General features: G+C 35.3%; 3 protein-coding genes across 6 annotated transcripts; 1 reads left to right on the top strand and 2 right to left on the bottom strand.

Annotated features, from left to right (window-relative positions):
- Positions 1-1,017: 1,017 nt before the first annotated feature.
- On the top strand, positions 1,018-5,355 carry prkab1b (protein kinase, AMP-activated, beta 1 non-catalytic subunit, b). 4 transcript variants are annotated; one of them, XM_063897948.1, is made up of 8 exons: positions 1,018-1,152; positions 1,519-1,660; positions 2,315-2,484; positions 2,565-2,658; positions 3,118-3,232; positions 3,963-4,096; positions 4,198-4,266; positions 4,550-5,355. In XM_063897948.1, exons 2-8 carry the CDS (start codon positions 1,523-1,525, stop codon positions 4,625-4,627), a joined length of 798 nt encoding a protein of 265 aa, XP_063754018.1. In that variant the 5' UTR covers positions 1,018-1,152; positions 1,519-1,522; the 3' UTR covers positions 4,628-5,355. The 4 variants fall into 4 exon arrangements, with proteins under 4 accessions (XP_063754018.1, XP_063754017.1, XP_063754019.1 ...); XM_063897947.1 differs by having other exon boundaries at positions 1,028-1,152; positions 1,506-1,660; XM_063897949.1 differs by having other exon boundaries at positions 1,032-1,373; positions 1,506-1,660; positions 2,324-2,484.
- Positions 5,235-7,005, bottom strand: pla2g1b (phospholipase A2, group IB (pancreas)). Its single transcript, XM_063897950.1, has 4 exons — positions 6,867-7,005; positions 6,009-6,165; positions 5,769-5,896; positions 5,235-5,518 (listed from the first exon to the last, which is right to left on the bottom strand). Exons 1-4 carry the CDS (start codon positions 6,898-6,900, stop codon positions 5,394-5,396), a joined length of 444 nt encoding a protein of 147 aa, XP_063754020.1. The 5' UTR covers positions 6,901-7,005; the 3' UTR covers positions 5,235-5,393.
- Positions 7,006-8,202: 1,197 nt separating this feature from the next.
- Positions 8,203-11,826, bottom strand: asgrl1 (asialoglycoprotein receptor-like 1). Its single transcript, XM_063897787.1, has 8 exons — positions 11,616-11,826; positions 11,033-11,113; positions 10,875-10,958; positions 10,703-10,789; positions 9,956-10,006; positions 9,739-9,878; positions 9,021-9,136; positions 8,203-8,578 (listed from the first exon to the last, which is right to left on the bottom strand). Exons 2-8 carry the CDS (start codon positions 11,109-11,111, stop codon positions 8,425-8,427), a joined length of 711 nt encoding a protein of 236 aa, XP_063753857.1. The 5' UTR covers positions 11,112-11,113; positions 11,616-11,826; the 3' UTR covers positions 8,203-8,424.
- Positions 11,827-12,772: the final 946 nt, after the last annotated feature.

Genomic DNA, 12,772 nt, shown 5'->3' with positions numbered 1-12,772 from the left:
GTCCCAATGATAAAAACATTGGCATCACCACCAATGTGAATTAAAGATAATAGGACAGGCAGGGTGCAGTGAGGAAATGTGGATGCATGGACTGACATGCTACTATGCGGTTTTATGCCTAATGGACAACGAAGGCGTTTTTTAACAGTCTTATTCCAAATAATCTTGATTATCCTTTTTTTTTTTTTCACCCTACAGGCCCAAAAGATTATTTTATGTTATCATTGTTGTTTATTTTATTTTGTTTTGTTTACTTTATTTTCCTTATTTTATTTTATTGTATTGTATTTTCAATCCAAAAGGGAAATAATGACCTTTTCTAACATTGAAATACTGCTGACTCTTTATTATGAGTGTTCACGGTTGCAGGCTCTATAATCACATGAAACAGGATAGCCCTGAGAACACCTCTGAGAAATCAGTGTGATATGGCAGGAGGACGCTCTCCTACTGAGCAACAGACAAAAGGCTATGCTGACTTCAGCTTTACATGCCTATTACATACAACAATTAATCTTGATAAATCATAAAACCATAAGCCAAAACACTTTTAATGGTAGCACTAATTCCCCTTTTCATTGCAAAAAAGGGAAGTGAAGTATTTGATATACATTTTTTGGAGGCCTAAAGATGTCACATGATCCAAATAGACACAGAAGCAAAGCTTAATGGAGAATCTTAAAACATAAATCTGATTTTGTAAAGGATATGTTATGGTTTTCTTCTATCCTTTTAATATTTATTTACAGTGTGACCCTTTGTGGAGCTGTGGCCCCCGATTTCTGTTGTTTCTCTTGATTTCTTCAGAAATAAACCAGCTATGATTACTTCCTCACAGCCGGACATTTCGTATCTTTTTGTTTTCGAAAGTCTGTAACCAACGAAAAAACAACTACTTTCTGTTAAGTTTGCTCTTGTTTTATGACTTAAAATTACGTTTTGCGAAATCATGTTTCAATTCATATCTAAGTATTTGGCGACTGTCGGGTTAAACTTTAACTCTCTCTGAGGGCAGGAGGCGGAAGAGGTGTGTTTTCTTCATTAAACACACGACACACACACACACACACACACACACAGCAAGGTTTTCTTCTAAATGGCGAAAACAGACAAAGAGCAGCAGACCTCAGGAGATTAGCAGTAAAAATAAAGGTAGGACATAAAGAAAAAGGAAGAACACAAATAAAACCTAAGTGACTTTTATGTCTGCGGGACCGTGAACGCAGCTCCGCCTGAATGCTTTTAGAGGAAACTTCTGCAGTTAAAAGACGGAAACGGCGACAAAAGACGCTTTTACAACTAGAAACAAATGACACCAAAGACCTCTGTTTGATAAAACTACCTCCAATCAAACCTCATGTGTTAATATTTAGGTAAGTATTTGCATTGTCTGATTATGACAAATAAATAGAGCAAATAGGCGGCTAGCATTCGTTTCAAGTACCGTAGTCATTTGACTAGGTCATCTAGTGGTCCTTCTCTGCTGACTTTGTGTGTGTGTTCAGTGTCTTATGCCAGCAGGATGGGGAACAGCAGCAGTGACAGGTCCGGGAGTCAGGGTGAGAGGTCATACAGGGAACATGGAGGGAAGGAGGCCCGTCCCAACCTCCTGATGGACAGCTCAGAGGACACAGACCTGTTCCAGAGAGAAGATACAAAGGTACAGAGGTAGAAGAATGACTCAGATCTTGCACTTCAGCAAAAGTAAAAGCCCCAGAGAGTGGGAATACTCTGTTGGTAAAGTCCTGCATTCAACATGTTACTCAAGTAAAAACACATCAAAATAAACTTAATGTACCAAAAGTACTCATTATGCAGATCAGCCCATCCCAAAATAATGCATTATATGTTTTGTCATATTTATTGAAAGCTGGTAATGGTGCAGCTAGTTTGTATTAATTTGAATACCGCAGGGTAGATTGTGAATTTTGCTCCAGGTGTAAAGAAATTGTGATTCAAGCGTTGATTATATTTCACATTATTATCCAAATTAAAGTGGCTAAAGGTGTTAAATAACTGTAGAGGGGTAAAGTGAACTATTTACAAAAATAAATAATATTCCAAAGGTATCGTATTAATAAACCTTTTAAATAAATTACAAAGATCCATAACAATGGACCTCTGTGTGTTCTGCAGATTTCGGTTGCCTGCTACCTCTTTTATATCTGCACAGCGTTTACACTTTCAATTAAGTTTGCAAGAAATAAACATTTTTAAATGCTTCTTCTGCTTGCTCTGTTCAGAAAGGACATGTTGTTATGTTGCAAGTGCTCTCGTTAACATGGCAGAAATCCATTGATATCATGCCGTCCAGGCTCCACAGGAAATACAGGAGTTTCTGGCCTGGCAGCAAGACCTGGAGAGCGACAGCAAGAGTCCCACGCAGGCCAGACCCACTGTCTTCAGATGGACGGGGGCCGCCAAGGAGGTCTTTGTGTCGGGATCCTTTAACAACTGGGCCACAAAGATCCCTCTCAATAAAAGGTAGTGTGACTCAGGCTTTGTAAATCCTGGATTTGTTTGTTATGATGGAAATGTAACACATGGTTGCTTTTTAAACGCAGTCAGAAAAACTTTGTGGCTATTGTGGATCTACCGGAGGGAGAGCACCAGTACAAGTTCTCTGTAGATGGGCAGTGGACCCTGGATCCTACTGGGGTGAGTGGAGGTTTTAAAAATAACCCACCTTTTGTGTAATATATAATAATACATTATTTGAGCGCTATTTGATTTGAAGAAAATCATAGATCACAATATTTTTGACCAAATACCTGAGTATTGTGACGATATTGTAGAGTTGGCCATTGAGGCTTTTACAAAATATTTGTCCAATGAGATCTTTGATAAATATTCATCAGTTATGGGATTAAATGACTGAGCCGGAAAACGTTAATAATAGATATGCTAGAAAAGTGAGGTAAATCACTTCACCTTCAAAACCAGAAAAGAAAATCACTTACAATATCAAAAATCTTAAGCTGAAAGCTTTTCCTTTATCACAATGTCAATATATTGCCCAGCCCTACATAATATATATATAACCATTTTACTTAAAAATGCCTATTCCACTATCTCAAATGCCTGTATCACATTTCTGTTTACACTCTTTTTTTTTAGGCCGTGACGACATCTAAAACTGGCACAGTGAATAATGTCATCCAGGTGAAGACGACTGACTTTGAAGTCTTTGACGCCCTCAGGATCGACTCAGAGGACACTGAAGATATCTCAGGTATAAATTCATTTACGACTTTCAGACTGGTCAAATACTATTCAAAAGTGATTGAATCTGCTTTAAATATAGAAAGTAGGCCATAAGAGAACAAATAAATTGTGTTCTTCTTACCTTGAAGAATTCATTTGTACTGCTAAGCAAACATTGTACTTTTAATGGCAGACTGAAATCTGGTGAACCAAGTAAGATAAAGAGTCAAAACATCAATATTGATCAATGGGATCGTGATTATTTGTTGCAAAATATATGCACAAGCTAGTATACTGGCACATATAGCCCTCGTCAGAGCTAATGTACTCCGCTCTATATAGCACACTTCTAGTGCAGGTATATTAAATTAAAAAGGAAAAAGCTTTAGATAATAATTGGTTCAAATGTCACATGTTTGTGACTTGCATTGTTCCTATTGTTTATGCTGTCCTGAGAAAAGTTATGTACACATGTATGTGTCAATCATTGTATTTAAAGAATGCTCTCATAAGTGAGCCTACACAAAGTGATGCAAGGTATTACTATCGTTACCTTAATCATCTTTGTATTTTTGAATCACTTTAAAAATGATACAACACACCACAGAGACTGGAAAACCATAATAGGGCCCCTTTAATCATTTTGTACTGAAATGGACAAATGTGAGGGAAATAAAGTTCAAGGGCAATTGATTATACAATATTATTCTTGAGCTAAGATTGTATTGAAATAGTTTTGTGTGCTCCTTCTTCCACAGACTTGTCCAGTTCCCCTCCCGGGCCTTACCTCCAGGACGCATATGTGATAAAGCCCGAAGACAAGATCAAACATCCTCCCATCTTACCTCCCCACCTGCTGCAGGTTCTGCTCAACAAGGACACAGGCATCTCTGTAAGTACAAGTTTCATGAAGAAGAACACATTCCTCTCTTGTAGCGATAGTATGAGATTTAAATCAAAACGTTCCTCTTTCTGAATTGTGACCTTCCTCAGTGTGACCCAACGCTGCTTCCAGAGCCGAACCACGTGATGCTCAATCACCTGTACGCCCTCTCCATCAAGGTAACAAAACCTGCCGTGACATGTTTTTTGATATTATTATGTAACCCTACTAACATGACAAGGGAGTATTTATTTTAAAAAGACTTTAATATGTGATTGTATAACATCTTCATTTGAATCTAACACTTTATATCTATTGGATTTCCCTTAGTTTCTGTTGTAGAGCAAAATATTTGTATTTTTTAAATTATCATCCAAACTGTTTATGCTGTAGCTCACATTTTCATTGCCAATAATCATACAATTCAACAATTTCCAATTAAATACTCTTCTTATCTCTTAGGATGGGGTGATGGTCCTCAGTGCAACGCACCGATACAAAAAGAAGTATGTGACCACTCTTCTTTACAAGCCAATATAACCCACAGAGCCATGATCCAGACTCTTATTTTGAAATGCAGCTGCTGCTTTGATTTTTAATTTTATTTTTTTTTAAATGTCTTCCTGATATTGATTTAAGACATTTGCTAAATCTACTTTTACCCTCCTGTACTCTTAATATTTTAAATTTTAACTTGCTGCTTAATGTTTGTTAATGTATGATCTAGTAATAACAACCTAAAGCTTCCTTTCTTATGAAGACCAAAGTATCGCTACAAACCAAAAACGCCAAAAGATGTTAGAGCAGCAGGTGGATGTTTTTTTTATATATATATATTATTATTTTTTGTGTGTGTGTATATATATATATATATATATATATATATATACACACTGTTAAAAATATATATACATATTTTTTTATGTCAATAAAAAATAATTTCAATAGATTTTTAGTTGATAAACACAACAAACACTTCCTGCATGAGTCGAAAACTGAAGTGAAATTGTTGCTTTACAAATTAAAGTCACCTGGAATTGTTAAAAAAACTGTGACTGTAGAAATGTAAAAGCTAACAATGCGATAAGCACAGCTGCAACCTCTGTTATTACATATGTGTGCAAACAGACACAAGGACATGCAGGGGTTGAGGCTCTCATTTGAATTGTTTTATTTAATACTGATGCTTTTATACAAAATCAAGCTCCTTTTACTCCAAATTGTGTGTAAAGCCTTATAAAATAATTAAAATTTGAATAGAAACACGTTTTCTTGCGTGGGTGTGTGTGTTTGTGTGTTGTATAACTCAGTTGACACAGTGGACTTTGGGATCCAGGTTCTTGTTCTCAGGGTTGTACGTACTCTTAGCAAAGCAGTGAGCCGCCACCCGATCGCACTCACACACTACAGCCTGGCACTTGCTGTTGGACGCTGCGGAGAAAGAAAAAAGTAATGAAACTGACAAATAGCTGCTCATCTTCAGTTTGCATACTGTCAGCGCTGTACTTTTAACAAGTCTAATACCCCACACACAATCCTGATTTATTTCGTCTTATTCTTAACATTGTCATGGCATTATTTCACATATTTGAACGTTACAATTATAGTCTCATCGAAACAGTTGGCAATGATTTTAACGTCCTTGGACTAATCATGTGTTCATTGTTTAGTGTGTTCTTACCTGAGCAGGTCACCGCCTCATTTGAACAGGTGAAATCATAAACAAGAACATAGGGAAGGTCAGCAATAGCTGTGCATCCAGGAGCCAGTCTGCTGGATTTATAGCAGTTGTCATGAGTTTTACAGCACCTGAGAACACAGAAGGAAAAAAGAAAACCACATTTACCCTAACTCAAATTACCTATTTAAATTAAAAATGATGAGTCGAAAACAACAATTGGAAAAACAGCTGGTTGCTTACTGGTCCACTTCATCTTTAGGCGTTCCCTTCCCCCCAAAGCCGCACCAGCAGCCGTACTCGTTGTACTTGAAAGGGCTCGTGCCGGGCTGAGCGCAGCTGATCATATTCCCAAACTGCCATAAGGCTCTGGGCACCAGCGCACCACTGGCCACACAAGCTGTGAGACACGAGAAACAGAAAAATAAAATCACTTGATGAACAAATGAGTATCTTTAGAAGAGATGTACTACAGTGATACAGAATTTTTTTATTTATATCATTTATTCACCAAACAAAGGCCTCGCATACCTTTTTTGTACCGTAAATTCATATATTTTTTCCCTTTTTGAGAAAATTAATAAAATGTGAGAACCAAATATCCATAAATGTTTAATGTATCTATTTTTGTTGATAAGAACAAAGCCATTTCACATAGATCCAATACAGAGCATAATAATAATAATTTAATTTATATAGTGTTTTTCAAAATACCCAAAGATTATAAAAAAAATGTTACAAGAAATTAGGTGCTGAATGATTAGTTACTATCTATAGCTCATGTTCAACTCTTTTCTGTTGTTGGGCTACATGTGCAGTGTAATTGAAATACACAGCTTTCCATTTTATAAAACTACAATACACTACATTTGTAGAAACACAATTTACAGACACTGCAATACCGTAAAGTGTCTCTGTAATGTGGTGTTTTACTGTCTACCTGTACTCTTGTTACAATCTTGATTTGGATATATTTGGGAAGAGGCTCTTAGGTTTTCCAGTAGAATTTAAAGAAAGACATAAAACAGTGATAACGATATTTTCACTGACCTATTTACCTATTTACTCTTTATTTTTAAAGAGTGGTACAAAGTGTCTTACCAGTGAGAAGCAGCAGAAGAGCCGTTAGCTTCATGGCTGTAGTCAGAGGAACGTCAATTTTGGAGCAGCCAGTTATTTATACGACAGGAGGTGAGAAAAAAATAGAGAAGGGGATAAGAAGGCGGGAGCTTTAAATAGGACTTACTTGACAACTTTCTAAAGTCTAAACGTATATATATACATATAATCAGTCTGTAAGACCTGTACGGACCAGTGTACAGACAAAGACTTACAAGAAAGTTTGCATTAGAGTGCCTCATCATAACATTTCAGAACACGTTTATTCCAAATCACATGGCAAAATATTAAAGACATGTAATGACTGATTTCAGTATTTTTCTGATTTATGGACTGATAATAAAAAAACACAAAAAATGTATAATGCAAATAAGCACAAAAGAACCAGCTATTTACTGTGTAAGGAACACATGTGGGAAAAAAGTTTATTATTATTATTATTATTATTATTATTATTAAAGGCCCTATTTTCCCCTCACATGTTAACCTGGAGATATATGTACAATTTCCTGATCAAATGATTTAATCGGTTCTCTCTGTTCACTCCGTCCAAACTCAATTTTCCTTTTCCTTCTTTAAATACAAGGTTAATTTAAGATAACCTTGCAACACACAGCTGTGTAAATAGCTGGCCCTTTTGCTAGAGTTCCCATGACTTTCCACTGCATTACTGACGCTGGGTGTGTTGTGTTGACACAGAAGGAAATAATATATTGTATTGTAAAATGTAAAATGTAATGAATTATTGATTGTTAAATAACTTTGGCTATTGACACTTTAACTTAAACTTTGAATAAAGGAAAATATATTTGTTACGGGGCACCCATTGCTTGCATACATGTTGCATAATGTGGAGTAAGAGACAGAGGACCTTTGGCCCAAAAAGGACCACCTCTAAATGACAGGGTAATGTAAGGCTATAGCTATACACATCTTTACCTGCAAGATGAATCTGACCCACTCATCCTAATCCAGAGCCTCCAAGCCTGTGAGTATTTACAAGTAACACAAATAGGTTTTCATCATCAGGAGACAGTTGATTTGATTGTGGTTTGCCTGGGATTTCTTCAATGTGTCCACAGTGCCTTTTAACTGCGCTGTGTGGCAGGTCAGGGAGATCCTACCTCTCCACATGTCTGTAACAATTAGTACTGTGCACTAATAGATACTTTTATGTATTATTATAATGCATGTATTTGATTAAACCACATACTGTCGATGTGACATAATGAAAAGGAGAAACTTTTTTCAATTTAACTTGGTTTTGTCGATGTCTTTTATTTTATGCGGACTCCAGGAAAAACATACTTTCCATCAGTCGTGTTTGATTTGTTTTTTATTAGGCATTGAAAAAGAAATCTTAGAGGATGGCTCTTTACATCATTACTAAAGACATTTATTTTCATTGTGGTCATCAATTGCAAACAAATGAAAGACAAAGAAATACACAAATTGATGGGAACAAACCAATTGCAAAACCTACACCCTGTTTGCAACTCCACCACCATGTTTCAAACGCTCTCCTCTGAAAGTGAGCCTCTCACACTCTGCTCTCACAGATGTATTTATACGTCAGGCTGCAGTCTGCGTCGTTCCACATCTTGCGTTTGCGACTCACAGAAGCGTGAATCTGCCCACAGTCCTCTCCGTTCTCTCTGAAGTCCCAGTCATCAGGCTGACCATTATCCCAGAAACTGAACACAAACAGAGGAAGGAGGGCAAAATATATGTTATATAGTGTCGCTCAATGATTCTAAATTCACAGCCTGGTGCCGGGTAACATTCCAAACTTTTTCTAATTCACATTGAAATAGATCAATTTGCAGTGGAGTTTGTTTTTACTTTCAATGTTTTAAGGTCAAAGTTTATGAGAGCGATTGCATTAAGTAAATCTTAATATCTGATTCATCTGTCATACAGGCCTACTTATTAACATTAGATTGAATTAAAACCCATACAAGTAGAGTTGAGTATACAAGACAAGTTAGTAATTCAGTTACTTATTCTTTATTCATTTGAAAATAAAGATATTCAAAGAAAAAGGACTTGTGTTCCTGACTAAAGTACACTGATGATACATATCTTTGTTTGTGTATTCACTGCCCCTACTCCTTTGTTGCTACACGCTTCTCTTACCTTGGGGTTGAATTGATGTCCGTTCCATCCACCCAGCTCCAGTGTCCCTCGTTCCCTCGCTCCACAAGTCCAATCCAATAATTGTATTTGATTTCAACAATTCTTGAAATGTAATCCTATTAACACAAAACAAAAACACCAAGAGGTTAATTGAGGCCTTTGCTGTTTTTGAGAAATACGTTGCTGTTTTTGTGCTCCTTATCAGAGCCCATATTTGCACATTCAAACAGTCCCTGGTGGCACGGACCAAAGTAAATGTACGCAAGTAATAAGTACTTTTCTAAATTACTTTCAATTTATTCCAAATATACTTTTACTCCACTACATTTTTTAACGTCGTACTTCACTACGCTTATTCAACACTTCCAAAATATTTAAAAACAAGATATGCTTATGTGATCTGATGCAGTGCTGTACTTATCCACCCAGTATTTTAAAAAGTAACATAAATGGGAGCTTTTATATAAATAAAGACCTTTTTGAACATTAACGCATGTAACCATGTCAAATTAGAGGCACAAAATACAAATAGGAACATGAAAATGAGGGCCCCTTTAAGAAACATTTTGTATCCACGCATTTTAAATGATAATGGAGTATTTTAAATCCATTGTATATCTACTTGTACTTATTAAAAGTAATTCTTCCACCATTTAGTGAAAGATTACATCAGCAAAACAAAAGAAAGCTTGTCCACTTGAAATAAATAAAACCTCACCAGTTCTTCTGCATTATTCAGAACCACCAGGTGTCCTCCCTGTGCTCGACATTGGTCCTCCGCTTTGCTCCAGGTCAGTGAGTTGATGGATAACTTGTAGCAGCTCCTCTCATAAGACACCCATCCTTCCTTGCAGGCTCCTGGTTTGATGAATAGTAGTAGAAATCTTATTTCAAAACCACAACAACCCTGAAATCTGTTTTTAGGCAGTGATTACCTCGAACTGGGACAAGTTTTGTTAAACCGACGTCCTGCACAGTTGCTGCACCTTTATTTTGGAAACCGAAAAATACAAAGTTAAATCATAGGCAGCAATTATTCATCATTATCATTGTTAAACATCACTCTTTAATGTAATAGGTTACATATTGATTGTACAATTTGTTAAATTAATATAAGTAACTATTTAAATTGTTCAATCTAAGTGCTGTAACTTATTACATTTGATAACTTTTATAAAAAGTATTTTAAATTGGAAAATAAGGCTAAAAAGCAACTAAATTGAATTGAATTACAGTTCGACCACATCAACAGGAAAACATGACATGATATTCCACATAAAACCTTTTTACCTTTTGAAAAATATGCATCCAACACCTTTGTAGTCTCAAAGGTTTTTCTTGTTAACTGTTTTTTATTTACATTTCTTTGTAATTTAATTATGTAGTTACATCCCAAACTGACCTTTATATCTAAACATGGAAAACCCTCCCTGACCATATTGTCATTACTTTTTAAATAAAGTGGAACAATCCTAAAAATAACCAATAAAAAAGATAGTTTACTCCACACTGATCACTGGTCAAACTGTATTTTAAAGTCCCTTAGTATAAAGACATGATGGCATGTAATCTATACATAAGCTATTTACTTAAAATAACTTCATCAAATGTACAATCACCAAGATTTTATATTTCTCTCAGTTACTGAAACTCATATAAAGACATGAAAAACATTCCCTGACCAGAACTTGGCGATGACGATGCTCCTCTGTTGATGATTCTGTTGAGGTTGAGTTTGACATCAGTGATTTCTTTGTTTAGTTGGGAGACTTTAAGACACAAACAAGTAAAGTTACACGATAAGACAAGAGTGTAAATTAGCTACATGAATAATGAATCAGCTGGAGATGTTACATTTTATCCCTGTGACCATGAGCAGGATTAGCAGCAGCAGCACCAGGACTCCATAGAGGACCCACACCAGGATCCTCTTCAAACCTACCAACACATTGGTTTTAATAGATTAATGTCATTTTATTTAAAACAAATTAAAATAAATGTACACATTTTACCTGTTTGTGCAGTCAGTTGTGTCTCTCCATGGACAGAGCTGTTACCAGACGAACCAAACTGGTGATACTGAGACTCCATTACTGAAGAGAAGGAGCCGAATATTTCAGAAAAAATATATATTTTTTAAATACTTCTAATGAAGTGAATAAAAAAACCTAATATTTCTACCTATGTTGCAGTAATTACAAAGTTCAAATCAAATGTACTAATGTGTTAGTGTTAATACAAATATTCAGTCTGAAGTCGTTTTGAGATTTTTTGAGAGGTCACCTAAAACTCCATGTTTGTTTTAAGCCGTATGTTACCTATTAAAGGCTCGATGAATAAAATAAAATTCACGATTATATACTGTATAATAAACGAACGTGCTCAAATACATACAGGTACATGTATTGTAAATGTAAGCTATCAAAGTCTTGTCTTTATTGATATCTTCACTCTTAAGTTTTTAATTCTTTGTGTTATTTGTACATAGTGCAGTGATTAATTCACATAATCCAGTCGTGGATTTTTAAGAATGTTGAAATGAATTATCGCAAAGTACTTTCAAGAACAAAAAACAACGAAAGATTTAAGGCTTACCTTCATCAGACAAAATCTCTCTAGAGCTCACTGTTGGACTCTGACCATGAAATCAAACAAAGTCCTCCCTTTTAAAGAGGAATACTTCTATCTACTATCCAAAAATCAAACACAGGACGTAAGACTTTGCTCTGTCCCCTATAAAATGTAAGTCTTTTACCCAAAATGCACAGTTTTGTTTTTGGGGAAAATATAATTTAGGTGATAAAAAAACTTTGTCAAACACTGCACACATTCATTTCTCTCTTGGTATATTTGCATGTTTCAATTATTGAGCACGTATTTGTTTAACAGTTTTATGCTTCACTTTGTTTAAAGTACACGTAACATAATGCTTGTTTAAAAAAAAAAAAATTTTTAAGAATTATTTTTAAGGTTCCTTTTCTATTCAGTTTATTTTGCATTTGTCCTTGTAGGCCTACCTCTGGTGATGTCACACATTTTATTTGATTTTATTAAACTCAACGGTAACTATCATTACATTTCCAAAGAAAAAGAAAGAAAATTAGAGAATGAAGTAAAAATAACATAGCCAGGATTAAGTCGAAATGTTAACAATACAGTCAAAATACAAATTTTTAGAATTACGTCAAGAGAATTAAGTTGAAACAACAAGAATAAAGTCAAAATCGTTTGTTAGTGAAGCATTACTGAACAGTCTAGTAATTCTCAATAAAAAAATATTCCTCTTATTTCATTAACTTCTGCCTGACCCCAATATAGTTTTTATTTAAGCTACACTTTTTACAAGATTCAAAGATACAAAGGCTTTATCTTCATATACACGATAAGCTACAGCTTTGTTTTGGCAATGAACATTCTAAATCCCAGGCTCCTGCAACAATGCATCTCAGACAGTTCTCACATAATTTCAGGTTGAAATCCCATGAATCTATGAGCAGTGGGGGAAAGTCACTAAGTACCTTTACTCAAGTATTGCACTTAAGTACTATTTGGACATATTTGAAGTTTGATGCTAGTGTATACTTCTACTCCACTGAATTCCATATGCAAAGATTGTACTTTCACACCACTGTATTTATTTAACAGCTTTACTAACTGAAACAAAACACATAATTAAAGGTGAATTATTTTCTAAATGTCGACTTTAAAAGATGTCCAATTATTTTTTCAAAGTTATCACTTTTGCCTAAAAA

This window comes from Eleginops maclovinus, chromosome 12, assembly GCF_036324505.1.
Source record: "Eleginops maclovinus isolate JMC-PN-2008 ecotype Puerto Natales chromosome 12, JC_Emac_rtc_rv5, whole genome shotgun sequence".
Taxonomy (NCBI): domain Eukaryota; kingdom Metazoa; phylum Chordata; class Actinopteri; order Perciformes; family Eleginopidae; genus Eleginops; species Eleginops maclovinus.
Note: the sequence above shows the minus strand (reverse complement) of the source record. Positions and strands in the feature narration are given on the sequence as shown.

Excerpts from the sequence above, each read along its gene's own strand:
- prkab1b (XM_063897948.1), top strand. The coding sequence starts at position 1,523 with ATGGGGAACAGCAGCAGTGACAGGTCCGGGAGTCAGGGTGAGAGGTCA. Across the intron at positions 2,485-2,564 it reads AAGATCCCTCTCAATAAAAG|TCAGAAAAACTTTGTGGCTA; the intron begins GTAGTGTGACTC and ends TTTTAAACGCAG. Across the intron at positions 3,233-3,962 it reads GGACACTGAAGATATCTCAG|ACTTGTCCAGTTCCCCTCCC; the intron begins GTATAAATTCAT and ends CTTCTTCCACAG.
- pla2g1b (XM_063897950.1), bottom strand. The coding sequence starts at position 6,900 with ATGAAGCTAACGGCTCTTCTGCTGCTTCTCACTG. Across the intron at positions 5,897-6,008 it reads CCTAAAGATGAAGTGGACCA|GTGCTGTAAAACTCATGACA; the intron begins GTAAGCAACCAG and ends CTGTGTTCTCAG. Across the intron at positions 5,519-5,768 it reads TGAGGCGGTGACCTGCTCAG|CGTCCAACAGCAAGTGCCAG; the intron begins GTAAGAACACAC and ends CTTTCTCCGCAG.
- asgrl1 (XM_063897787.1), bottom strand. The coding sequence starts at position 11,111 with ATGGAGTCTCAGTATCACCAGTTTGGTTCGTCTGGTAACAGCTCTGTC. Across the intron at positions 10,790-10,874 it reads CATGGTCACAGGGATAAAAT|TCTCCCAACTAAACAAAGAA; the intron begins GTAACATCTCCA and ends TGTGTCTTAAAG. Across the intron at positions 9,879-9,955 it reads AAAACTTGTCCCAGTTCGAG|GAGCCTGCAAGGAAGGATGG; the intron begins GTAATCACTGCC and ends TCATCAAACCAG.